General features: G+C 54.8%; 1 protein-coding gene and 1 pseudogene across 3 annotated transcripts in view; both read left to right on the top strand.

Annotated features, from left to right (window-relative positions):
* Positions 1-25,728, top strand: part of MVB12B (multivesicular body subunit 12B) — a 179,760-nt gene extending 154,032 nt beyond the window's left edge. For both annotated transcript variants that reach the window (XM_050760566.1, XM_050760567.1), the window contains exons 8-10: positions 668-723; positions 3,228-3,287; positions 21,859-25,728. In XM_050760566.1, the coding sequence (XP_050616523.1) occupies positions 668-723; positions 3,228-3,287; positions 21,859-21,945 (203 nt within the window). In that variant the 3' untranslated portion in view covers positions 21,946-25,728. The remainder of the gene's footprint in view (positions 1-667; positions 724-3,227; positions 3,288-21,858) is intronic.
* LOC126937261 (uncharacterized) lies at positions 22,155-25,728 on the top strand (annotated as a pseudogene). The gene has a single exon (XR_007719694.1). The product of XR_007719694.1 is annotated as an uncharacterized LOC126937261 (transcript).
* Positions 25,729-26,288: the final 560 nt, after the last annotated feature.

Here is a 26,288-nt window from a genome sequence, read left to right as displayed (position 1 = left end):
CGCCCTCACCTGCCAAGCACCCGCTCTGTGCCAGCGCTGGCCAGGCTCCCCACCCACTCCACTTCCGATGCACAGGCACCCTGTCATGTAGGCAGTGCCGTCTTTTTAAACGTAACTTCAGTTTTTCATCTTTTAACTTCAGTTGCTCATCTGCAGTCACCAGCTGAGATTTGAACCCAGCCAATCTGACTCCTAAGCTCCTCTTTCCTCCCACTTAGACTTTTCCCCTGAGCCCAACAGCACCTTAGAGCATATCTAATGCACGTGCCTACTGCCTTCGTCTCAGTGCAGCCTGTCCCCACCAGCTGTGTCACCTTCATCCGGCTGTCAGCCCCTGGTGACTCTCCCGTTACAGATCAGAGACCAGATTCCAGGGGTGGAGAGTGGGGGTTCTAGACCAGCCCCTCTCTGCTCCTAGAGCTCTTGTCTACACAACTGCCTGGTGCTCAGGGGATGACGAGGCGCCTGCCTCTCTCAGCATGTTGTGTCCTGGCAACAAGGGTGGGACCTGTCCTTTTTCATAGCTCCTGCACCCCTGTGCTAGGTGTCACCTGGCTCCATCCAGTGACGGATTCATATTCTCTGTTTCGACATCTTCGGTTGCTGGACAACTAAAAGCCATCTTCAGTACCTTTAATGCCATCTTTTTTTTTTTCTTCTTTTGCAGCAATGGATGGTGTGCCTTTTATGATTTCAGAGAAGTTTTCTTGTGTTCCAGAAAGTGTAAGTGTTATGCATGATCGCCCTTCCCCTCTGCCACCCCCAGCCTGAGGTCCCTCCATCCTGATTTACACAACACGCAGGGCTATTCTGGTGGCACTCATGCTCCTTCCCCCATCGGAATCTTGTCTGCCTGCGTGTCCTCTCTCTCACTGGAAGCTGAACCCCACAACCCAGTGACAGGAACTCCTGAGGTTGGGTCATGTGCATCTCTGGCCCTATCAGCCAGTGCCCCATGTAGTAGATGTTTGAGAAATGAAGAAAACAACAGCTAGGGGATGGGAAAGTAGCAAGAGACTGTCAGACAAGCTCAGGTGCACCGAGCCTTTGCCATGCTGCACGTGATTAACCCGACCTGAGCTTCCCTGGTTGTGAATGTTCTTTGTCTCCCAAGTCCAACTTAGTAAGTTTTGTTGTTTGTTATTTAAGGATGACAGTTTCCTGTAGAAAGGAGGCTGCCTCATTTTCCCATTGTCATTGCTGCATTCTGTGCTCTAACATGGGGGCCGCCACGCAAATGTGGTGCCTCTAGCTGTGGTCTCCTGCCCATGCCAGGCCACCATGGACCTCACCATCCACATCAGCACTCTCACACAGGCCAGGCCCACGCCATCTTTATCAAAGGGACCGAGTGAGCTGGCCAGAACCAAAGGCCGACTTCAGACTGTGAGGGCAGTGGCAGTGGGGTCTCTGCCTCTCGCTGCTAGGGTCGGCCCTCTGATGACGCCAGCCCCCAAGCTGGCAGTGGCCCCCTCCCAGCTGCACAGGCTTGGCCGACACTGGCTCAACAAACCCGTTTCTGGTTTTGATCCTTTCTGCAGAAGTTGGCCTTGAGTAGCTAATAAACATGAAGGCCCCAGCTTGGGCACAGCTAAAGAATCCTTCAGTGTTTTTCTTGGATCCAGCTTAAAACCACCCGGCTTGCGATTTGACCTGCTCTGTAGTTTCCATTTTCGTGAAATAGAATAGGCCTCCTCTGAACCCTTCTGGTAAGCAGCTTAATCTTGAAAAATGCTCGTGACGTGACATGCGGAGCTCGAGTAACTTCAGCCGACTCCACAGGGCCGCGTTGCCATGGCGACGCTGGCGCCTCTCCCGCCGTTCCCTGGGAGAGGCTGCTCTGTCCTGCTCACCAGCTCCAGTTGGGAGAATTTAGTGGGGTGGTTAGAGCCTAATGACACAGCAGCTGCACCTCTGCTGGGTCCCGGGCAGCATGGGCAGGCGGCCCCGCTCTCGCGCCCCTCGGGCTGGCAGCACAGAGAGCACCACACTGTTCCGTGGCTACCGGCAGAGCAGCCGCCAGCGAAATGTGTGGCTCGGTGGCCCCGTCCCAAGATCGCCCTCGCGAATGTGCTGCTGCCGCCTCGGCCAGGGCTCCAAGGCTAGGCCCGGTGCCCTGCGCTCCCTGCTCTTCTCAATGCAGTGCCCCGCAGCCCCGCCAGGGGGCTGTCGCTTTGAATGGACGAGGGAATGAGGAAGGGATTTAACCCGCTGCTGCATCGCCAGGAGGCGCTGAGACCGGTTTTGAGTCTGGGTCCTCGGACTCCAAAGCCGGCCTCGCAGGAAACCCCTGCTGGCTTCGCGGAGGCTCCAGCTCCACTCCCACCCCTGGGCTATCGCCCTTCAGGACCATGAGAGCCCTGGGGTTCTGTCGAAGGCCCTCAGGTTTAGCCTGGGCCCCAGGAGGCTGGGCCAGGGACCCCGCTGGGGAACACAGAACACTTACGTGCCCAGCAGGGACTCAGACCAGGAGCCACATGGACTGGACGCCCTCCGCCCTCCAAGCCTCTGAGTCCAGGCTTCTGTGGGCCTCCAGCTCACTCACTGCCATGCGTATTTGATTTTTCATGCTGTCTGTTGAAAAGCCAGCATTTTTTTTTAAGTCTCCAATCTTCATGAAATTATAAAAACTCTCATTAAAATGCAATGTTATCATTTTTTACCACATTGATTTCTCAAATGATAATTGATGGGCAGTTGTTTCATTTACCTGGCATTTCCAAAATCCCCCCAGCTCCTGCCCTGGATTCCCCCTAAGGAACTCTTCCTCCCTGGGGTTCCTTAAACCTCCTGCCTTACCCAGACACAGTGGCTGGGTGGCCTCCGGGGAGAGCTTGGGCACCTCCAGTTTACAGCTGCAGCGAGAAAGAGCAAATCTTGCCTTCGTGTTCCGCTGGCAGGGGGAGAAGAGAGGTGAAGCAGGGCAGCCATGGTCAGTTCTCCAGGAGACCTGGACCCCTGTGAGTGCCACCGACCACAGCTAGGCAGAGGTCCCGCTGCACAGGGGCTGGTGCCTTGAGGGCCACATTCCTGCAGCAGGCTGTATTGTCACTTCTGCCACCCCCACGCATGACCGAGAATCCCACTGACTGTCTTCCTGTGGAAAGTGGGTGGAGAAACGCTAGATCACACCATGGCTTGAGACATTAACATTGTCATGCATAAAAGTAAGTGTGGGAAGAGCATTTTCCAGTGATTTAAAAGGGCGACTTCATCTGTATTTTCAGATGCAGCCCTTTGATCTCCTGGGAATCACCATCAAATCTCTAGCAGAAATCGAGAAAGAGGTAAGCAAGCCATCGAGGAGGGGAAGGCAGGCCTGGGCCATCGCCCGCACACCGGCATCTCTCGTGTTCCCCTAGGGACCCACTCCAGGAGAGGGACGGGTGGAGGTGTCCCTTTCTTCTGAGAAAAACACTTTCGTTTCACCCAAATGTGTTCCTTAGATAAAGTAACTTGATTCTAATGTATTTCCTACTTCCAGTCAAATATGACCCACATCTTGTCTTCTCTAAGTCAGAAGGTTTTACATGACAGACGGAGCCTCAGTTCTCCTTTTTTAAAGGGAGTCTCAGCTTTGGGAAGGTGGAGGTTGGAAGACAGGCACCAGGTTGACTTTTCTTCCTCCATTTGTTTTGTTTTATTATTTGCCACCAGGAGGAGTTTCGGGAAATGACCGAGCCTCTCCACGATTTAGGGGCAGGTCAGGGAACCTTCCACTGTGCTTCATAAGCTGGAACGCATCTGGCAGCCTGGCTTCAAACAGTTTGCACATTTTCCTAATAAGAAAGAAACCCAGGACTGGTGTGCGGATGATAACTCTGAGGAAAGGGGGTTGAGTCAGACCACCAGGGCCCTCCTGTTTCCTTAAGACAGCACAGGGTGTGTGGCTTCTCTTCTGTAGAGCGGGTTGTTAAGCAGTCACACGCCACAGCCAGCTCTCCTCCGAGAGGAACATTCATCTCAAAGATGGAAATGGTAGAACCATTTCAATATTCTCCATTCCTTGGGGTTTTCTCTCGTGTACCCAGCTAGCAGAAGCCGGTTGCATTATTGAAAGATGGCTGAAATCAAGCAAAATTGAATCAATGTAGTACAACAAATTTCTAAACCTGTCATAGCAAAAACAAGACAAAAAAGTCCCCCTTTGTCTTTGATTTTCAGTCAATCATAAAAACCAACCTGATTGTCATATATAGATTTTTCTTTTTTTGATAACTCAGGGAAAAAATGGCTGGCTAGGACATTAGAAACATAGGCGTGCATAAAATTTCACGCCTGCCCCTCTCAGAGCAAGGGAGCTGTGGGTGGCCGTGAGGTCCACCTGCTTATGGACGCCCCATTTGCACAGGACCTTGCCCAGGGGATGTGGGCAAGGCCTCAGAGGGGCTGCGGCTGCCACAGGTGGTCACCAGGGCAGAGGTTACACTGACATACCTCCAGACCAGCCCCACTCCACCGTGGACGGGGGCAAGTCCCATCCCCACTGTTGACCCTGGGATCACAGCAGAGCCTGTCTCATGCGGTGCTTTGTAATGCCAAATGGGTATAGGTGGGACGTGCCGGTAGCAAGGGCCCCAGCGTCGGGCCATCTCCCCTCCCATTCTGCACCGGCCTGCCTGTGGGCCTAACAGTGGCACTGTTTAAGCACCTGCTGTGTGCTCAGCCTAGGGCCTGAGGCTTTCCATACATGATCACTGGTTCCTACCCCAGGCCTCATTCCTCCCTGTGTCATGGGGAGAAATGGAGACTCCGAGAGCTGGAGTAACTAACTGGCCCAAGGCAAGATGGAGACCCAGTGCGTCGTGCTCCAAATCCTCTCCACTGTGACGGAAAGTGGTGGCTCTGTGTCCTTCCAAGGGGGCGCTCTAGGCTGGTGGGAAAATGGGGCCTAGGAGGCCAGTCAGCCTAGTTCCTGACCCTGGTGGGCCTTTGAAGTACTGGGGTGGGGTGAAGTGGGTGAGGGTCCCAATGTGGGGCCCAGGGCGTGTGGTGGGAACCTTATTCTCTTCCCCACTCTAAGACTGAAATCTGTGATTCATTACAATGTAGTGTCTCAATGTCAGACGTTCCGAGTCACAGTGTGGCCACCCCTAGGAGGTGCAGAGCTAGGGGCGGGGGCACACCTCGGAGTCAGTGCCTGGCTAGAATTTCAGATCTTCCACTGACTTTTCTGAGCCAACATTTCTTTTTCTGCACAATCAGGATAGTAATAGTGCTTAGTCCAGAGTCTATGTGGGTTTAATTGCAAAGGTCCAGTGAATGGCCTGGACCATTGCCTGCCTCAGTGGCTGCTGGCTGCCACCATTATCACAGCCACCACCGTCACCATCATTACCATTCTCCTTGTCCACAAAGAAGGGCGTGAGTCGGCACAGGCCCACCCATTCCGCTGTCCAACTGCTCTGTTGCTAGGGCCGAAAGTGCCATCCCTATGGACCAAAGCCAGCTGTATTTCTTGGTTTTAGCGATGGGTTTAAAAAAAAAAACAGGTCTGGGCCAGGTGTGGTGGCTCACGCCTGTAATCCCAGCACTTTGGAAGGCTGAGGCAGGCAGATCACCTGAGGTCAGGAGTTTGAGACCAGCCTGGCCAACATGGTAAAACCTCGTCTCTACTAAAAATACAAAAAAAAAAAAAAAAAAAGCCAGGCGTGCATGGTGAAGCACATCTGTAGTCCCAGCTATTCAGGAGGCTGAAGCAGGAGAATCACTTGAGCCCAGGATGCGGAGGTTGCAGTGAGCCAGGATTGCACCATTGCACTCCAACCTGAGCGACAGAGTGAGACTCCATCTCAAAAAAAAATAACAAAACAGGTCTGTATTTGCTATTAAAGTAAATTAAAGTCGATGTAAAGAAACGTGGGGAGTGGGGAGAGGTTAGAACCTTAAAACAGGGTAGAAAGCCGTAACAAGTATCGCCGCAGTCGAGAGCACCACAGAGTTTTTCATTTCACTTGAGGATTTAAAAGTTCCTTATGCCACCCATTCATGTGCACAGCCATTCGTGTAACGTTGATGTCCACACACTCTGGCCAGCTGGCTCCTTCCGCAGCCGTGGCAGAGGCTTTTCTCCGTAAATAAACCTGAAGTTGCTTCTTTTAGCCACTGAACTCAGCATTGCTCGTGGGAGTTGGGGGCTCAAGGAGAAGTGGTACCCGGAACCAAGCGACTGGCTGTCACTCTTGGGCTCTGCGAGTTTGGCCCTGGAGTGGGCCGAGTGTCCCCTGGGTCGAGATGAGTTTGATTTTGTGCCTTTCATTTATAACAGGTCTGGCTGCCCTTGATGAGGAGCCCGGGGGTGGAGAAGTCTCTGCTCAGAAATTTGCTTTGTTCACTGTAAACCTTGGTGTTTTATACCATTAAATTAAAAAAAAAAATAGAGCAAATATAAGTGGGAGACTGCTTTCAGGTTCAGGGGCATAGACCTTTGACCACGCTCCCACTTGTCCAGAACAGCTCCCCAGGCTCACCCGGGATTCCCAAACAGGGTGGCGAGCCCGGCCTCCAGGGAGAGGCTGCTCTGTACCGGGCAGGTGCTGCCCTTCACGATCCCTCTGAACCCCGTGGGAGGAAGTGGGGTCCACCCATTTACAGAAGTCTGGACCCAAGAAGTTAAGTGATTGGCCAGCCTCCCACAGCAGCAACCCAGAGCTGAGCAGTGGGGCTGAGTGTGACCTGGCTGAATACATGACCGTCTTTATCTACTACAGAGTGGTCCCAACTTGAAGGGAAATAGAAGTGTGAGCTCTGAGGCAGCACTGTCCTCTCCTCCCAGAACTGCAGCCAGTGTCCCTCCTGCCAGTGTTAACTGTCCTCACCATGCTCTGCCTGGGGGATGATTCTGAATTGAAGCCCAAACACAGTTGCCACCATTCAGCTTCAGGGACGGCCACCCTCCAACAAACCGTGTGACCCTGTGCACTCTGAGCATGGAGGTTAGGAACATGGGCAGCCAAAGGGAGCTCCCCAGAGCCAGCCAAGCACAGCTGCCCCCACCCCCACAAGGACACAGATGGCCTGGCCCAGGAGCTGCCCAGCACTGATTGACAAATGGGGTATCACCTGGTTAGGGGTGGGCAGTGTCCCTCAGCCCCCAGCATCCTGAGGGGCCCCAGGGAGCATGCACTGCTGGGCCCGCACAGCCAGGCTGCCCTGGAGAACTGGAAGGGGAGAGCTCATTCAGATGCCCGTGTCTGCAGGGACCCTCGTGGGCTGTGTAGACGGTGGACAGGACACAGCCTCCCAATGTGGATGCCTGGGGTAGGGGACAAATCTGCCATATAGGTTTAGCTCTGGGGCAAGTTCCCAGGCCCCCTCACCCCCAAAGTGGAGCACAGGCCTGCTCATCCCAGCCCAGCGTGTGGCATGGCGCAGTGGTCAGGGCACCCGGCAGCTGGTGGAGCGTGGTTAGAGGTGGCTGCTCTGCTCTTCACCAGGGTCTCCCCAGGAGTCGTGGTACCTGATGCACTTGGGTGAAATTTCACCAAAAACGCCCAAGGACGGTCATGTTTTAAAGTTAAAATCAATATATGCGCCATTGAGCAAATTTTGAAGAAAGGATTTTTTGAAAGACAAAAAACCTTCCATGATTCGGACTTGCTCCGTGATGGCGTGGGTGGCTAAAAGTGAAGGAAGCCATAATTCATAGAGAAATTCCAACTCAAACGCCATCACCCTGCTGGCTCCCCGTGACAGAGCAGCGGCCTCCTGCCTGGCCATCTTCCAGCGGCCCTGTGCTCCTGCCACCTCTGTCACCTCGCACCCAGAGCAGGGGCTTTGCCGTCCTCCCAGGGCCTGCATACATGAGTCCCAGGCATGAGGAAGTGAATTTTTACCTCATCTTCCCTCAGCCAGGGAGGTGACCAGGGGCTGGTCAGTACCAGCCTCGTGGCCACTGTGGGCAGTTTTCTGGTCCCGGCCCCACCTGTCCATGCCTTGTCCCCTCCCCTCCAGTTTAGCTCTGCAGGAGGGCAGTGGGTGACCCGGTGGGGCTGTTGTCCCCGTGAAGCCCTTACTGTTCTCCAGACAAAAGGCTGTCTGTGTCCCGGAGCCTGGAAAGTGTAATTTCGCAGCCAGCGCCCATGATGAAGCATCTTCTCTGGGCGTGAGGAGATGGGCGTATAAATATTCTCTGTCTCTGCCGCTCTTTATTTCCCTGGTAAGCAGTTGCCCCATTTCTCCAGCTGACGGATTCCCCATTGCAACCGGGGTGGGAGCTGCCTGGCTCTGCAGTCCAGGCAGCAGCTTCTAAAATAATCCTCATGTCTTGGTTACCTGTGTATCCTCCCTCCCCGCCCGCGGTCCCGCCCTGGCATCCCTGGAAGACCTCACCATCCCGGCCGGGAGGCAGCAGCGCTGGGTGTGGGTTTCAGGCTGCGTGCATAACTACCCGCAAGCCTTGTGAGAACAGGACTGAACCTTTCCTGCAGTGACAGGGCACCGGGCAGTGGAGAAGTCCGGAGCGACCTCCAGCCCCAGGTGGAGCCGTTTCTACCAGCTGCCGACCTCAGCAGAAACCACAGTGATCCCCATTCCCTGCCGGGGGTGCCACCATCAAAACTGCGGCAGAGGAAGCACTCACTAGCCTGCTGCGCTCCTGGTGGAGCAACAGCCTCCATTTTCATTCGACTTTAAAGCCGAAAGATGAGGGAGGGTCTCATTAGTAAAGGGACACTCTAATATTAATCACCCCCTTAAAATTGACAAGGGAGGCAGTTCATTTAACCACTTAATTGCTGCAGGGTTTTATGGGCCGCTGTTTGCAGACATATTTAATGAAGAAGTTATAAATCTAAGGGAGCTTACAATTTTAATTTTATACCTAAATATTTTCCTTGTTCTCATGTTTGTAGTCAATCCTCAAGAGTGTAGTCACGTGGAATGTTCTTTAAATGAACATATTTGCTAACTGGCGTGATTTCAGTTTTTAAAACATTGGTTCCAGCAATTAGGCATTTTTTTCAGTTCCCAAATGACTAGAGAAATTCGTCTTGATTATAATTGCTCTTAGCCACGCATATCTAATTTGTGTCTTTTTAAGTGTTAATTAGTAAACAGTTTGAGCTGACATCTTTATGTGTTTGTGCGTTGAAAAATGGGGCTTATTGCTTATTTAGCTTGGGGCCGATTCCGCTAGTATTTACGTCACGACATTGAGGTGGAATTAACAAAAATGCATTTGGCAGCATGAGGTAAAAAGGATTTTTGAATTCAACTTTTAGATGTCCGCATTGCGCGAGCTTGTGCGGGTCTCTTCAAATATACGAGGTTAGTGTAGATTTGGGACCTATGTCCCACAGGAATAAAGTGAGGCAGATTTTTGTATCAGTAATGAAATGGCAGCGTCCCAATTTTATAAAAGCAAAATGTTCCTATTCCCGCACAATTGTTCATTCTTTCTACTTTTGGAAAGCTTTCCTGGTGCTTATTAAATGTTGAAGAATTTTGTGGCGCGAACTGGTGAGCCTGAAAAATGTGTGGTCCCTTTGCACCATCTAGTGGTAGAATCTTAAACTGCAGCAGGAAATAAGGTGCCTTTTCTCTGCCTATGAGATTTAACATTTCACCACCCAGAATCCTTGTTATTTATTTATTTTTCAGTTAGGAAGCTGAAATGTTTGGGGAAATAAATCTGCCTACCTCAGATATTCAAAGTTATGTAAATAAACAGAAGCCAACCAGTTCTGCCCCTTTTTTTTAATATAGTGCTAAAAGACGCAAAACTGTCACCCAAATTCCTACAGAGCTGTCCCACTGAGCTGAGCTAATTCCAGCCCAAAACAAAGAGACGTAACGAATGAGTTAAGTAGATGGCCTTGCAGAAATCATGAGAGAAGTCTGAGGCTTCTTTTCAATACAGGATACAGCTTGGGACCACCGCTTCACAGACTCTACCAGCGTCTGACCACAGTGTCGGAACCAGTTTTATGCCACAGACAAGATTAATTCTCTTCCCATAAATTGTGGAGGTTGTTTGGGCAGTTTATCATTCTAAGCAGCTCCCCTGCCGATCAAAATTGATTTTTTAAATATTTAATGTTTTCCTGAGTACCAAGGTTGTCCATGTTTATAAAAATGCAAACATTACAGGAACATGTAAAAGGTGAACCTCCCCCTCCGTCCACTCCTGGGGCACATGCACGCACGCACGCACGCACACACGCACGCACGCACACACGCACGCGCGCACACACGCGCGCGCACACACACCCATGCACACACACGCGCACACACGTTCAGCAAGCTCATGCAGTACCGCCGGCCGCGACCTGGCTCTGCACTATGTAGTATGTCTTACACGTCTTCACATGTTCCTTTACAGATCAGCCTTACTCTTTTTAATGACTACATGTTGTTCCCTTTTATGATTATGCCATAATTTATCTAACCAATCCACTGTCGACTGACTTTTGAGGTGTTTCCAATTATTCACTATTACGCCGCTGCAATAGATTTCCTTGTACACGTGCCCTGGCTCTCCTGGGTCTTTCCCTGGAAGAGGATGCATGTTACCATTTGCCTTTCAAACAGGATGGGGCTATTGGAAGTCCCGCAGTGGTGCCTGAGGGAACCTTTCCTCACATCCTTATTCTAGCTAAGACTCACTGGGACCTTCATGTGCCCCTCCATTTAATTAATAATCTTTGCTTATTTTGGCCAGGTGCAGTGGCTCACGCATGTAATCCTCACACTTTGGGAGGCCAAGGTGGGAGGATCACTTAGGTCCAGGAGTTTGAAACCAACCTGGATGACCCCATCGCTACAAAAATTAAAGTTATCCAGGCACAGTGGCTTATGCCTTTATTCCCAGCTACTCAGGAGGAGGCTGATGTGGGAGCATCACTTGAGCCCAGGAAGTTGAGGCTGCAGTGAGCTATCATTGTGCCACTGCACTCCAGCCTGGGTGACAGAGACCATGTCTCTTAAAACAAACAAACAAACAAAAATCTTTGACCATTCTTCAAGTTGAACAACTTTTGAGATGCTTATGAGCCACCGTGTTCTCACGTGAGCCTCTTCTGCTTGCTGTCTGCTCAGCTGTTTTCTATCAGCTTCTGTAGCTTTTGCATTGATTTTTAAGAGCTCTTTATGTTTTAAAGGCAGCAAAATTTTCTCTATAAGTTCAAATACACATGCTTTAATCACTGTCTTTTCACCTTGTAAATGATGTGTGTGTTCTGCTGTACAAAAGTTTCCAAATGTTCATGGGCAATTTTCTCTTTGTTTATTTGGGCTTTGTGTCGTAGAAGATTATAAAAACATTCACCCCTATTTTCCCTTATTATTTTACATATTAAAATATTAAATACTTTTCAACTACTTAATCCATCTGAAATTTATTAGAAGGTAAGAACTACAGACAGCTTTATTTTACCCTAAAACATTGGCTGGTTTTGTCAATATTGGCGATCTTTCTTTGACTCTTAAGTGCTACTTTTATCATATGTAAGTGGACCAGTGGACATTTTTCTTGATTCCGTTCTGCTCCATTATTCTATTTTTACATTATTACCACACTATTTTGAATCTTACAGCTTTATAGTAAGTTTTAGTATAGGGTAGGGTTGGTTCTCTCTTTTTTCCCCCAGAATTTTACTAATTTTATTCACAGGACTATTCTTCCAGTTGAACTTTAGAATCCTGCGGGGGAAGGAAGTTCCAGAAAGCCCACTCTAGATTTTTGTTGGAACTGCATTGAGCGCATGGTTGAATAGAATAGTAATTGGAATCTCAGATCAAGCGTCTCTCCATCCGGAAACAAGGGATGCCTCTTGTTAGCCCAGGTCCTGGTCCTTTCTCTTTAGGTCGTTCCTAGCTGCTTTATGTCTTTGTGATTTTTGTAAATGAGGTATTTTTTCTCATTCTATTTTCTGACACTTATATGTCAAGAAACCATTGATTTTTGTGTATTATTTCTGAAGCTAGATATCCCTCTGGCTTCTTTTACTGTTTCTGATGGCTTTCCAGCTGCATTTCATCGGTTCCCCAGGCAAGCAGTTACATCGCCAGCAAATGCTAAGGCCTCTATCCTGGCAAGGTTGTTCCTCTTCCTGTGTGCCATTGTCCAACACCTCGGCAGGGACTTGCAGGTCCCCAGGCCTCCTTATGTCATCCATATTTTTAATGGAAGTTTGTAGTTTCAATATTAAAGCATAGTGCTGCGGTTTGACTTGCTATTTATAGACGTTGTCTTTTTTTTTTGTTAAAGCGTTAGCCATCTATTTCTATTTTCCTAAATGTTTTTATCAGAAATGGATGGTGGCTTTTGACAATTGTCTTTTAATCATCCATTGAGATATTTTTTTCTCCCCAGGCATATTAATATGATGGATTGTATTAATAGAGTTCCTAATTCTGAGTGTCTTGGAAGCCCCCTCCCCCACTGCCCTTTTGGGTCTTGTCGGCAGCCAATGTCATCCTAGCAGCCGCCACCACCACACAGCTTGTTCCCGTGGTGGCCCAAGGCATTCATCATATGAATAAGAGAACCAGGCTAAGCCTGTAGAAATAAAGTGAAGCAGAGGTGATGTTTGCCAGGCAGAACCACCTGCCCTGGTTACCGCTGTGAGTCACACCCGCTCATGCAGAATTGAAGTCAAGGTGAACATCTCACCTTTTGCAAGTCCTTCAGAGGAAGATTTTTCCTACCCTTTTCTTATGGTTTCTGGGAACTTTTGCACCTCTAGTTTTAGGTAAAGTAATGCCTACTAAGATGAACAAGTGGAAGGCTACTTAGCACGTGTGTAAAAATAAGCATCAAGACAAAGGGTGGGGAGGGCCCCTTCCCGGAGCACCTCACAGCTCTCATTTTCCACCCAGTAACCAGTACTGGCGATCAGTGTGGTTTTAAATCTCTTCTACAAACAATCTAGAAGAGGAGAAATACAACGACTCGCTTTTTAGGTGGTATTCAGGTGAATTCTAAAATGCTGACTCAGTGACCAGGGAGCCCCCCATGGTTGTTTGCAGACACCAAAATAGCATTTAGGCTGGGCCTGGTGGTTCACACCTGTAATCCCAGCCCTTTGCCAGACCAAGATGAGTGGATCACTGGAGCCCACCGATCTTGAGAGTTTGAGTTTGAGATCAGCCTGGACAACATGGTAAAACCCCATCTCTACAAAAAATACACAAATTAGCCAGGTGTGATGGTGCATGCCTGTGGTCCCAGTTACTGGGGAGGCCAAGGTATGAGGAGGTCGAGGCTGCAGTGAGCTGAGATGGAGCCACTGCACTCCAGCCTGGGTAACAGAGTGAGATCCTGTCTCAAAAAAAAAGAAAAAAAGAAAGAAAGAGAGAGAGAAGAAAAGAAAAGAAAAAAGAGAAGAGAAGGGAAATGGCATTTATTCAGTGGCCAGGGTATCTGACAGTGCACAGCCCTGCCCAGAGCCCCCACCCAGAGCAGCACAGCTGGACATGCAGGTGCCACAGGGAGCGAGGGGTTGGAGAGAGCGAGGCAAGAGCAAGGCATGTTTTTGTCTTTGTTCATCATGCAGCCATCTTCATTTCCACCACAAAATGTGCTTTCTCCCATTTTTTTTTTTGAAATACATAGTTTTCTTAATCTATCTTTCATTTTCCTACTTTTAATAGTCCCAGGTACGAGAAACATTTTGCTTTCTTGCTGGCTGCGCCCGCATCATCCTATACATGCACGTGCAAGACACAGTCACGGTGGTGAGATGGCAGTGGACAGTCTTCCCAGCTGGGCACTTTGTAGGGAGTGCTGGGGACTGTGGCAAACTGGAGAGCACAGGCCTCTGGAAAGGAGGCCACCTCCACCCACCACCCACCTGTGAGACTGAGGGTTTACTGGGTGAGAATGAGGGTCTGGAATTGTCATATCTCCCTATGTTTTTTTCAATAACATCTAGATAAATATCGGCATCCTATGCAAAGTCTTTTCACTTTTCAATGTTTATGACTATTGTAAAACACCACACAGGCCAGCACTGTGTGAAGCTGCAGCTCGTACACTGCCTGCAGAGAGAAACAGACCAAATCACTAGACTTAGACTCAGTTTCATCATCCACAGGCATGACGTGCTGCGTGGACGGGCCCTGGGCTTGGTACTTGATGTGCATGAGTTACTGTACCATGGGATGGGCTGACATTCAGTCATGCCCAGAAGCCCCAGGGCTGTGCCAGCACAGTGCTGCTGACACAAGGACTAAAAACCAGGATGACCTTCTACCTGCCCAAGAAATGAGCCCCTAAACTAGCTGCTTTCTCTCCTTTGCATTGAGCTATGCCCAGAGCCTGGTGTGTCTCTTCACTCACCATCGACTTGTCCATCCACCTACCCACTTACCCACCCGTCCATCCACCTACCAATCCACCCATCCATCCACCTACCCATCCACCCATCCATCCACCTACCCATCCACCCATCCATCTACCTACCCATCCATCTACCTACCCATCCACCCATCCATCCACCTACCCATCCATCCACCCACTTACCCCCGCATCCATCCACCTACCCATCCACCCATCCATCCACCTACCCATCCATCCACCTACCCATCCACCCATCCATCTACCTACCCATCCACCCATCCATCTACCTACCCATCCATCTACCTACCCATCCATCTACCTACCCATCCACCCATCCATCCACCTACCCATCCATCCACCCACTTACCCCCCCATCCATCCACCTACCCATCCACCCATCCATCCACCTACCCATCTATCCACCTACCCATCCACCCATCCATCCACCTACCCATCCATCCACCTACCCATCCACCCATCCATCCACCTACCCATCCATCCACCCATTTACCCCCCCATCCATCCACCTACCCATCCACCCATCCATCCACCTACCCATCCACCCATCCATCCACCTACCCATCCATCCATCCATCTGCCCATCCCCCCACCCACCCATCCACATTTTAACCCATCCACTCATCCTCCTGCCTATCCACCCAGCCACCTACCCATCCACCCATCCATCCATACCCACCCATGCACTCACTCACCCACCCATTCATCTATTCACCTACCCACCCTTCCACTCACCCACTCCCCACCCACCCACTGCTACCCACCCACTGTTCACTCATTCCTGCATTCGTTCTAGGCCATGATCTCTACTGGGCTCTGGAGCTACAACTGAGGCTCCACAGCTGCCCTGAGCATGAGGAGGGTATGGAAAGTGTTGTTGTGGTCCGTTTTCCCCGGGGAAGGAGCACGCTTCCCAGAGCAAGTGTCCCTTTAGTGGTCCTTAAGGACAAGGAAGAGTGTTTCTGACAGAACTGGCTGGGAGAGGAGGGGGAGCCACGCAGGGGAAAGACCTCTCCCCAGGAGGTGGGGCTCAGGGCTCTGCATCAGGGTGGGGAGCTGGGAGTCACTTGCCCTGCTCCTGGACGCAGGCCAGATCCTGGGTGGAAGGTGCTTTGTGAGCTAGGGTGCCCTGAAGGTGAGGGCACTCTCCGGGCCCTGAGCCCAGGGGACAGGCAGCCTAAGGCAGGGTGTCCCTCAGAGACAGACCCTCGGCATTGTCATCGCCCTGTGGGAGACCCAGGCTTGGAGGAGACAGGAGGGGCTGGGTACCAATGAGGATTGACAGAATGACTGGGATGTAGACTAGTAGAGAGGAAGGGACTGGACTGGCAGATTGCCATGCATTTATTCAGTGACCCGGGCTGGGTGCTGTGCTGGGCGGTGAGGACACAGCAGTGCCCAGACACACAGGCTTCTGCTCCTGGAGCTCTTGGCTCCAGGGAGCAGGGGCTGAACTGGCTGGAAGCAGGGGCGGGGGTGCCCTAGAACCACGTGGAGCTGGTGGGGCCCTTATTCCCCCCCCGGTTTAGGGTGAGACCCAGCCCCCAGCTGGATCTTTGGCTCCGTGCTTTTGGGTTGTGGTTCTCAGGTTAGAGCTCATGAACCATCTGGGCAGGCTGTTAGGAAAAGAGAAGCGGCTTCCCAAAGGGTCTGCAGGAGCCCTCACCCACCCCTCTGTCCACACCCCGCAGTGTGGTCATTGAACGCGTCTCCCAGCTGTTCCCCAACCCGGAGGCCTTGGTCAAGTGGCGTGGCTTCATGGGACCTCGGCTCACTCCCCAGTAGTGGCAAGGGGGTTCTGTCCTGCCAGACTATCCAGCTCCCTACTCTTGACCACAGGGGTCACAGCCCTGAGCTCCAGGCCCAGCTGCAGGGCCTCACTCTCAAAGACAGCACTGAACAAGGAATCCGCCTCATCTCCGGGGCATGAGGTGGGCATCCTGGCTTCCCCGTACCCCCAAGGCCCACCTGCTCATGAATAACCTTCCTCTGGGCCAAGCACTTTCTTGCGCTCTCTGGACCTGGGGCTTCCCGCTGGGTGTGCAGCCTCTCCAATGTCTCTAGAGCCATGGCCCAAGTAGGAAGCAAGGACTCCCATGGAGAAAATGGGAAGGCTCAGACCACAGAGTGTCAGGCGGCCCCAGGCCGGTGCCTTCCCCTCTGTGGCCTCAGCCAGTCCCGCAGCTGCTGGAAGAAGACGTGCAGGGATTCTAAACCGGACAGTTGCTCAGAATCACCTGGGTCCTTGTCAAAACACCGGCGCCCACACCCACTGAACTACTGCCTGGGGAGGGGCCCCGGAATATGCCTTAGAAAGCAGTGGGCAGCCCACCCTCGTCTTGCGGAAGAGGCCTGCAGGATGGGGCCATGGGACCCTGAAGGCCCGTCCCGGGAATACAGCACTTCAGGCCTTGCCGTATGACGTGGGCAGTGTGCTGGGCCCTGCCTCTCTCCTTCAGTGTTTCAGAAGCCAGGGCTGCATTCCTCATCTTCAGGAAACACATGAGGACATGGAGCCCCTTGTGTAAGCAAGCTGAAGCTTTAGGATTTTAGAAACAGGAAGAGCCTGTATCATGGCCGAGGCCGTGGGAGCGCCTGAGATGGAAGGGGATGACTAGAGTGCTGAGCCGGGGGTTGGAGAAACAGACAGGTGGGGCTGCGGTGCAGCGTCTCCCCCACCTCTCCCTGCCTGTGCTAGGGCCAGGCCCATCCACCTGCCCAAGCCCACCCATCAGTGTCTGTCCACCCGTGCACCAGACTCTTCTCGTTGGCCCCAGCCTTGGCCCCTTTAGTTCCCTCCCACCTGTCCTCACCTGGCCTGGCCCAGCCCCTGCCCTCTGGACTACACCATTCCAGACCCTACCATGATTCACCCACGAGCTCACTAGTTCATGTCTGTCGGTCTGGCCTCCATGCTGGAGTTGCATCCCAGGAGAGGTGGATGCCAATGTCTAATGCAGGTTTCCCAGCCAGCACAGCACCTGCCCCCCTCCCCCGACGCCTCTCTGGGCCCAGGCCTGGTCCAGCACTGCCCAGCTCACTCTGGGACCTCAGGAAGTCAGATCCTTTCTTGGGCTTCACTTTCCTCCTCTGCAAAGCTCGGGTGCTGGGATCAGCCCCTTACTGCCCTTTCCCGTCTGGAGCCTTCTAGAGCGCTCAGTGTGAGACCTGGTGTGGGAAGGAGGGAGGAGCCTGGAGGAGCAGTGCACTTGCCTTCCCCTCTGGTGATTAGTGCAGTTAGTACTGAAATCACCTGAGTGTTTTCAAAAAATGCTGGTGTCCCGGTGCCGGTTAAACCAGGACCACTCCTGCCAACCCCGGGTGGGGCACATGCATCACTGTGGTTAAAGCCTTTGGTTCTGATGCGTAACCAGGGCTCTTTTCACTCTCAAGGCACTTGCACACGAAACGTCCTAGTTGTGAGTAGACCACTAGGTTCTACTGCCCCCTCTTTGCCTCGAAGCTGGGGCTGAAGGGACTTTGCCTCCTAGGTGCTGCTGGAAGCTACAATTGGCACCTCCTATCGCAGGACACTGGCCTCACTATGAGAAAAGGCTTTTAGAAGCTGAGACTCTCGCACCGTGGCCGGAGACGCCTGCTGCCATCAGTGGCAGGGTCCCCAGGACCCCTGGCAGAGCCTCCGGGACCCCTGGCAGAACCCCTGACAGTGACATCTCTTTCCGGAGAGAGGCCCCAGGCCCGGGCTGCCCAGCTACTGCAGTGGCGGCCTGTGCCCACCAGAGGGCGCAGGCCCGGCGCTGCGCAGCTGGACGGAGCTGTGCGGACCAAATGCTTTTTAATTGAAAATTTTTTTAATTCAAAAAGGATTTGCTGTTTGTTCGCGAGTGCAGGTTTTTCTTATGCAGGAGACTAATGTCTTGAGTAAACAGATCCGGGCCCAAATCCACCTTCAAAGGTACTCGCTGTTTGCCCAAGGGAGTGAAAGGGCTTCCAGAAGCGGCCCCGTCTCCTGGGTAAACACGGCGGGAGGAGCGGGCAGGGACCGCGTCTGCGGGAAGGCGGCCGCAGCCAGAGGGGATTATGTCGCGGGACATATGTTGAAATTTCATTTGGGGAGTTAGGGAAAACAAGAAGGGGGGTGGGTGACGCTTTTCTCCAGCCAAGATAACCTAAAAAGGGAAAAAAATCCCGAGGGAGAGAGGGTGGGGGCGCAATCTGTGCGCCCTCGCGGGGACCGGCGCGGCGCGGGCAGGAAGGGGCGCCTTCTCCGCCCTCCCCCAGCCCGGAGGGCCCAGCCATGCCCTCCCCGCGACCCTGTTCCCACTCCTGGCCACAGAGACTGGGACAGCGGCACAGGGTCCCCAGGACAGCTCCTCTGCCCAATCAGCCAGTTGCTCACAGAGGCGTGGAAGCGTCCTGCTCCCCCGCTCACCATCCAGAAAGCCCCCACCAGGCCCGGGCCTAGGCCCTCTGGCTGTGGACACTCGGGCTGGGGCTGCAGCCGCCCTTCACCTGCTCTCTCTGGCAGGCCAGCCCTCAGCACTCCCTGCCACTCCCAGGAAACCCGGACCAGCAGATACAGCAAGGCCTACTGAAGGAGCAGAAGGCGCGGCCCAGGAAGCCTCCCCCAGCCCCTCCACTGCCGTGCAGACACCTGGCTGTGGGCTTTCTCCCTCTGTCATCTGAGATGCTTCACCTCTGCAGGCATCTCCCTGGCATGGCCTTGGAGCATCCAAAGTGGAGCGCCTCCAAGCCATGTCCCACCCCCGCCTCCCCCCCACCACCCCCACCACCCACCCACCCCCACCCCCTCCCCCGCCAGTCTTTCCCCAGCTCCTCTCTGAACAGCATGTGGTCTCTGGCCCTTCCCTCTCTGCACATCCACATCCACACCCATTCCCAGGTCCCAGTGATTGGGTCGTAGAATTGTCTAAACCGGTCCCCAGAGCAGCAGCATGGGGTTACCTAGGAGCTATTTGAAATGCAGATTCTCAGGCCTGGCCCCAGACCTATCCAGTCAGAATCTGCATTTGACTGGGACCCCCGGGGACTGGTGTGCGTTCAGGGTTGAAAAGCCTGCTGCATGTTCTCTCCCGAGCCAGGGCTGATGGCCTAACTATCCACGCCGCAGGCCCTCAGCCCCGCTGTCCCCACAGGCAGGTGTGCCCGTGGCGCTCTTCTCTGCACCTTGGCACCTGCTGCCCTAGGTGCTGTCAATTCTCTTCGCCAGTCAGGCCCCAAATCTGCTTTCAAGATGTGTATGCCCCCTGCCCCGCGAAGCCCTCCTTGCCCTCTCCAGTGGTCCCCACGCCCCGTGCATGTGCCCTCGAAGGTGGCCTTCATGCTGGGCTGTGCTGGGCATGCCCGCCCCGTCCTCTGCTACCCTGGGAGCCCAGCGCAGGGCGGGTGTCTGTGGGGGCTTGATGAAGCCAGCCAGGGAATAAATTCGCCGCTGTTCCCTGCCGTGCATGTGCCTAGGCGGCCACCAGGTGGCAGTGTCCTCTCAGCGTTTGGCGCCGCCCCGCTCCTCAGCCTCCCGGAGCCGGAGCCTCCTGACCGCGGCCTGTGCCTGGTGGTTGGCGAGCAGGAAAGTGGAGGGCTGGGGCTGCATGGCGGGTTCTGTGGAGCAGCCAGACGTTCAGTGATAGCTTGCTCAGTGCCAGGGTGTGGCGGGCCCTGCGCTGCCGTTGCTCATTCCATCCTCCGGGCAGGCCTGGCTGTGGGCGCATCACCCCACCTGAGAGATGAGTTCACTGAGGGCAGGAGAGGAGAGGAGTCCGCGTGAGTTGTCCTGCAGCCTCGGGTCCTTCCCTCTGCACCCTGCCAGGCAGCAGAATCTGTGAACAGGGCTCCCTTTGGCTTGGCGCCCACATGTCTGCTCAGCCCACCTTGCACACGGGGCAGGGCCAGCCTCAGCCCCAGCTGAGACCCGGGTCTATCCATCTGTCCCGGGTCGGCCTGGGGACTGTGGAGCAGGGGCAGCCGTGGACATAGTGCTGGGCTTTGGCCGTGGATGTGGCGCTAGTCTGTGGGCATGGCTGCAGTGCTGGGCTACGACTTGCTGGCTGCCACAGCCTCCCCACCAGTTTTCCACTTTAAGGGAAAAGGGCTCCCATGCCCCTTCATGGTTGGATGGCATTTGGGCCCCACTCTGCCCCTGAAGGCTCAGCCCTGCAGCCCTCCTCACTCATCGGGGCCCTCGGGAGGGCTCCTTGCTACAGGCGGCTCGATTTGGGCAGCAGGGAGGGCTGGGCAGGCCCGGAAGGCCACCTGCTGGCAGGCAGGGCGTGGGCACCCCGGGACCCTCCCTGGGGCTGGTTGCAGTGCTTGGCCTCCTCCTGGGGCGGTGTGACCCCTACCGTGTTCCTGACGGCCTCCCTTCCTGGACTGCCTGTCTACAGGTGTTCCCCAAGGGGCTGCAACTCATGGTCAGCTCAGCTACAGGGCAGCTCCACTTCCATCTGCTCTCTGCAGGGGAGCTCTTCTTATGGCAATTCTACTGCTAAAACTTTTTTTAATATTTAAATGCTTGAAAACCACTGATCTAATCTAAGTTCCTGCTTCCTAAAATCCATGTGACCACGAGGCTGCCTTGACGTAGGGTTCCAGGCTGTTCCCCACACCCAGCACCTTGCACCTGTGTCCAGCCAGGCAGCTGCCAGCCCATTTCTGTGGCTGGAGTGCCCCGTGCCTGCTCTGCCCATGTGCCCGCTCTGCCCACATGCCCTGCTTTATGTTTGGGCACCAAGACCTCACCTGGCATCTAAGTGAACTACAGGTGCTCCCAGCCCTCTCAGAGGTACTTATCCCTTCTCTAAATTTCCATCAGACTTGGAACTCATTTTGGTGAGCCAGGGTCGCTTAGGTAAGCTGGGGTCTCTGGTGTGAGGCTTAACTCTTGTCCTCAAGACAGGGAGCAGCAGGGCTGAGCCGTGGAGGAAGGTCCCCTCCCCAGGCAGCCACTCTGGCCCCGCTGTGGCCTGTCAGGAGTCCTCAGCAGGGGTGCCTCTGAGGACTCTGTAAGGAAGGCATGGGGAGGGTGTGGACGGTGCCAGGGACAGCAGTGGAGGCCCTTCCCATGTCCCTGGGCACCACCTGGTATTGGTTCTTGCTTCAGCGGAGCCAGCATATCACAGGTCCCCGGAGCCTGGCAGCTGAGACCAGCCTTGGCGAGGTTTGGGTTTGAGAATCTGCCCTCACCAGCAGGGGCACGAGAACTGTCCTGCTGGGCAGAAGGCCATGACAGTCAGCACAGGCCTGGCAGGTGGGTGGCACCATGGCTTTGCACACTGCTGGCGCCAGGCCTGGCCTCACAGGGAGCAGGCAGGGACTGTGGAGGATCGCCACAGGAGCCTGTCACCCCCGCAGGCGTGTCCACACACACACGCCACATGCACAGTTCACGGGCACAGCTCAGGAGCCCAAGAGGGCCAGCAGAGGGCAGGCTCTGGCTGGCACCAGCCTGGCCAGCAGCCCTATGTCAGGATGCCCCATGAGGCAGCCCAGGCCTCTGCCTGCTCTTGATCTGAGGTTGTGGAGGGGTTTCCCTGGTGTCCCATGGACTGACTGTGTCTCTCTGTCCCCACCCACCCCTGCAGTATGAGTACAGCTTCCGCACAGAGCAGAGCGCAGCCGCCAGGCTCCCGCCCAGCCCCACCAGGTGTCAGCAGATCCCGCAGTCCTGAGGAGCCAGCGGCCACCTGCGGGGAGACCACCGCCCAGACTACTGACGGCAGGGGCTGCTGCCCCCGCCTCCTCCTGCCACCTCCACCAGCCCTCCCTCCCACACTGCCCCAGCAGGGCTGGCCCGGAGACTGGGCAGCTAAGTGGGCGTGTCCTATCTTCAGTTGGCCTGACACCCTGGCCTCCCTGGGGACGTTGTTCATAACCATGACTAATCTGTGTGTGCTGTAGTGACCAGCGGCTCCTAACGTGTCTGTGTGATGACCAGTTGTCCTCCAAAAACCTCACTCACCACGGAGTCCCCCTGAGGGCCCCGGGCAGTTGCCCCGGCCGCCCAGTGACGCCCACCGGCTCCCTCCGTTCCCTCCTGTCACCTACCAGGGCAGACCCCACTAAGCCGCTGAGTCCCTTCCTGGAAGACCCTGGGGGCCGATAGCTTTACCTAGGACTCTCCAGGGTCACTGATCCTCCCTGGCCTAGGGCTGCCAGGACCAAGTTCCTCTCTGCAGGATCTCACAGCAGCCCTGAGAAGACGTGGAAGGAAGAAGCCAGTGGCCCCGGCGTGGACCCTGCCCTTTGGACATCCCATGGACTTCTCACCCAGTCGCCTGGAAGTCGGGGAGCAGCAGCCCTGCCCCCGGCGGAGGGGTTGTTGCTTTCTGGGGAGGAGGACGGTTGACGGCCCTGCCTGGATCCACCACCAGGACGCTGTGCTCGGCCACGGCGCGCCTCCCCCAAGGGCTCATCTGCGCAACAACCACATGCCAACGATAGCTCCAGGTGCCTCAGCCCGTGCCCTGACCCAGGGACCACAGGGACACCCTCTGAGACGTGCTGGCCCTGGGAGGATACAGGCGCATGGGCACCTAGCCCCTCTCGGAGCCAGGCGTGTCTTGATGGTGTCTGCTAACAGGAACAAGTCATTCTGAAAGGTCCCTCTGACCCAAGTCACCAAATTTGGGCCAGAACTGGCATTTCTCCTGAGTACCCACTGGTGCTGGCGTCCTCACAGTGCTGGGCGCCAAGTTCAGCCCCAGGCGCGTTTGCCTAAGCAGTGGTGGCTGCCATCTCTCAGGGCCCGGGCCCTCACGTGAAGGGCTGCCTCACTCTGTGGTGTCAGGCATTGGACTGTGTCCTGATTCCTCAGAGTATGGAGACCTGATATCTTTGGGTCCCCAAGAGTTGGCTCTTGGATGTGGGGGCTTGATGCCGCGGTTGGCGGCTGTAGTATCTGGGTCCAGGGAAGCCACTGCCTCAGCAGGGACAGCCTCTCCCGCTGCAGGCCCTGGGCAGCCCACAGTAGTGCTAGCTGAGGCCCAGAGGAACAGGAGGAAAGGGAGGTAGCGCCGGACAGTGCAGCTGGCCAAGAGGCGGGCGGGGCCAGAAATACCTCATGCACCTGCACCAGCCCCTCCGTCTCCAGGCCCCAGGCCCCTGTGTGGACCCATCTTCCTCCTCTGCCACCCCGATCTTCACTCGGATACCTCTTGATTTCTGTGGATTAGGGAAGCAGCCACTTCTCCCTCCCTGAGACCCGAGGACGCCCCTGGTGGGGGTGGCCTTCTCAGGCCTCCTGGGTAGCACAGCAGCAGGACCTTGTCATAGGACTGATGCTGAGCGGGGAGGGGGCTGCCAGGCTGGCCGCCGATGCTCCGTTCACATAAGCCAGTGTGGTTCTGGGGACCTGAGGAGCCCCGTGGCACCCACGGGGGGCACCTATGTCTGCCGTGGCTCCTCGGGTGGTGGCCCGTGTGACCAAAGCCAACAACAAGGGTGACTTCCGGCAGGCAGGGGCGGCAGGAGGGCAGAGGGCAGAGCTCTGGCCACTTCTGCCCACTTCATTAGGGTTTGTGAACTTTGTCCTTCGACCTCTTTTCGTGCCCTGGTTGTGAGATCGCCTCTGACAGATAATGCCAGGGGCCCTTCACTCCACTCCCGTGACTGGGAAAAGGCCTGTGGCAGCTCTGCCGGACCCTAGGAGGCTCAGAGGCAGTGGTGTGGGAGCCCTGTCTGCAAGGACGCAGAACAAGCAGCGAGGGCGGCTGCAGGAGAGGAAGGGGCTCCCACAGCCCCCACTGACACCCCTGCAGGCCCCTCTCGAGCTGGGGTCCCAGCCAGGTGCCCCCGCATGCCCTCCTGCAGTTGCTGGATGGACAGGACCTCCAGGCCACCAGGAAGAGGACAAACTGCGTGGACTCAGGCGAGCTGGAGCCATCTTCTCCATAGCATTACGGACTTAGCATAAGAGTAAATGACTGTGAACGTTGTAGTAAACGGCAGCTTCAGATAAGCAGTGACAGTGTTAAGGACAAGTTGGTGTCTGTGGTAGGTTTTAGGCTGCTCCTAACCCACCATTTATTGCCTTCTGAGAGGTGGGTGAGGACAAGCGTGTGCCTGTGTGTGTGTGTGTGTGTGAGAGCACGTGTGCGTGTAAGCCCACCTGAATGGGGCTGGTGCGGGAAAACTGAGGCATGGAACTCTGGCTCATACCTAGGAATTGAGAGCTTTTCTGTCTTTTGGGAGAGTTCTTTTCTCCACGAGCCCTCTGGCCACTGTGGGAGGGAAGGACAAGGTTTCCCTTGGAAATGTGAAGAAGGTCTTGGCCTCATCCCTCAGGTCCCCCCCGCCACAGCACTTCCCACCACTGCTGCTGTCCCTGCCGGCAGCCTCTGTCCCTCCAGAATGGCTAACCAGAGCACACCGTCCCCACCACCTCCCCTTTCTCTCTGGAAAGTTGAAGTGTCTTTCCAGAGGCCTTGGAAATGGCACAAAGGTGACAAGGAGCAGGTGCTTTGCTGCGGGCTCCCTTGCAAATGTATAATTAAGGCCTTTCTTCCCACCCCAAGTCCAAGAACAAATGCCAGCCACATCCTCCACCACTTGGAGAGATGAGAACCCAGTGGGGTCGTGTAAAGGAATTGGAGGTCGGTAGGAGGACAAGAGGGACTCCCGTGTTCTAAGCACCTGCTCCCGGCCAGGCTCTAGGCCAGGCTCTCTAAGCACATTTCTCCTTTTATTCCCCCTAAAACCAGAGTGACCTGGAAGTAGATGTTCTTTGCTCCTTGTTAGAGTTGAAGAGGCTGAGGCTTGACCGGCTGCTAAGCGGCAGAGGCGGGGGTCGGCCCCTAGCCCCCGGGCCAGCCATCCCGTCGCAAGCCTGTGCTGGGGATGCTCTTTCTGTTTCCAGTCCTGTCACGGACTTCCCAGCCGCCACTGGGCCCTGCCGGTCACCAGGCCACTGTGCAGTGGGTGCTGAGCACAGTCAGGAGTGGCCTACCCGCACTCCTCCACCAAGATGAGGGCCCTCCAGAGCCTACAGGTGTCTGTGGGGAATCCCAGACTGCAGCTTCTCGGAGAACTGGGTGGGCCTGAGGATGAAGGCAAAGGAGGGCCTTGAGGAAGCAGCCTCCGGGCCTGGCAGCCACACGGCGGCTGAGCTCATGAACTCGGTTCGCGGCCTGCCTTGTCCCCAGAGGCCACGCCAGGCACTCACCCCTGAGCCCACAGCCTCTGCTTGGGCTGCCTGGCACCCTCAGGGCGGCCCGCTCTCCTCCTGCCACTCTGAGCACATGTCCGGGGGTTGCCACCAGTGACGGCTTTGTTTTCCCAGCCAAGGCCATGGAGCTGCTGTGTGACTGTGTCAGGCCTGGACAAGGCCCTTAGGGATGACGTCCCCGCTGCATATTTATTCAAGGTGACTCTTGTACTTGGCAAGGGAAGTCCACTGTGTGATTGTCTGTATTCTTAATATAATTTGTTAAATAAACGTTTGTTTTAACCTCTTTCCCCAGTTTGCTGTCGTGGTGTCTGAAGCCAGCAGAGGTCAGTGTCCTTCAGGGCAATCCCCCAGCTCTCTCTCCCCTAGCAGGGCTCTTGTCACCACCTGGCCTGTCAGCCTTCTAGAAAGGACTGGCGGGCTTCTTTGCCCCTCGTTTAGTTGAGACCACCTGGTTACAATCAGTGGGATTCTGGGGGATGCAGAAAGTCCCTCTGTTCTCTGGTGGCAGCCCTCGGGGTGCTCCTGGAAGGAGAAAGCTCCAGCTGCTGTGTAGACAGGAGCGGCTCCTGCAAGGTGGCTCCGGCGGGGAGGGCCGGAGTGCTTGGTGCCTTTCACCTCCTACTCGCCTGGGGCCCTTGTCTGAGGACACACAGCACATCGGAGTCTGGGTGGTTTCAATCCTGTCCCGCCTGCTCACCTGCTTGTGAGAGGCCACTCCAGACACCCGCTAAGGAGGCGGCGGTGCCCAGGGACAGGCGCCACGCTCCTTGTGAGGAGCCAACAGCTCAGGTTCCACCATCAAAGCTCTTTGCCTCCTCTTAGCATGCTCTGTGCGTCTGGGCTAGA

The sequence above is a fragment of the Macaca thibetana genome, chromosome 15 (genome assembly GCF_024542745.1).
Source record: "Macaca thibetana thibetana isolate TM-01 chromosome 15, ASM2454274v1, whole genome shotgun sequence".
Classification (NCBI taxonomy): Eukaryota; Metazoa; Chordata; class Mammalia; order Primates; family Cercopithecidae; genus Macaca; species Macaca thibetana.
This window is presented reverse-complemented; position numbering and strand designations above follow the sequence as displayed.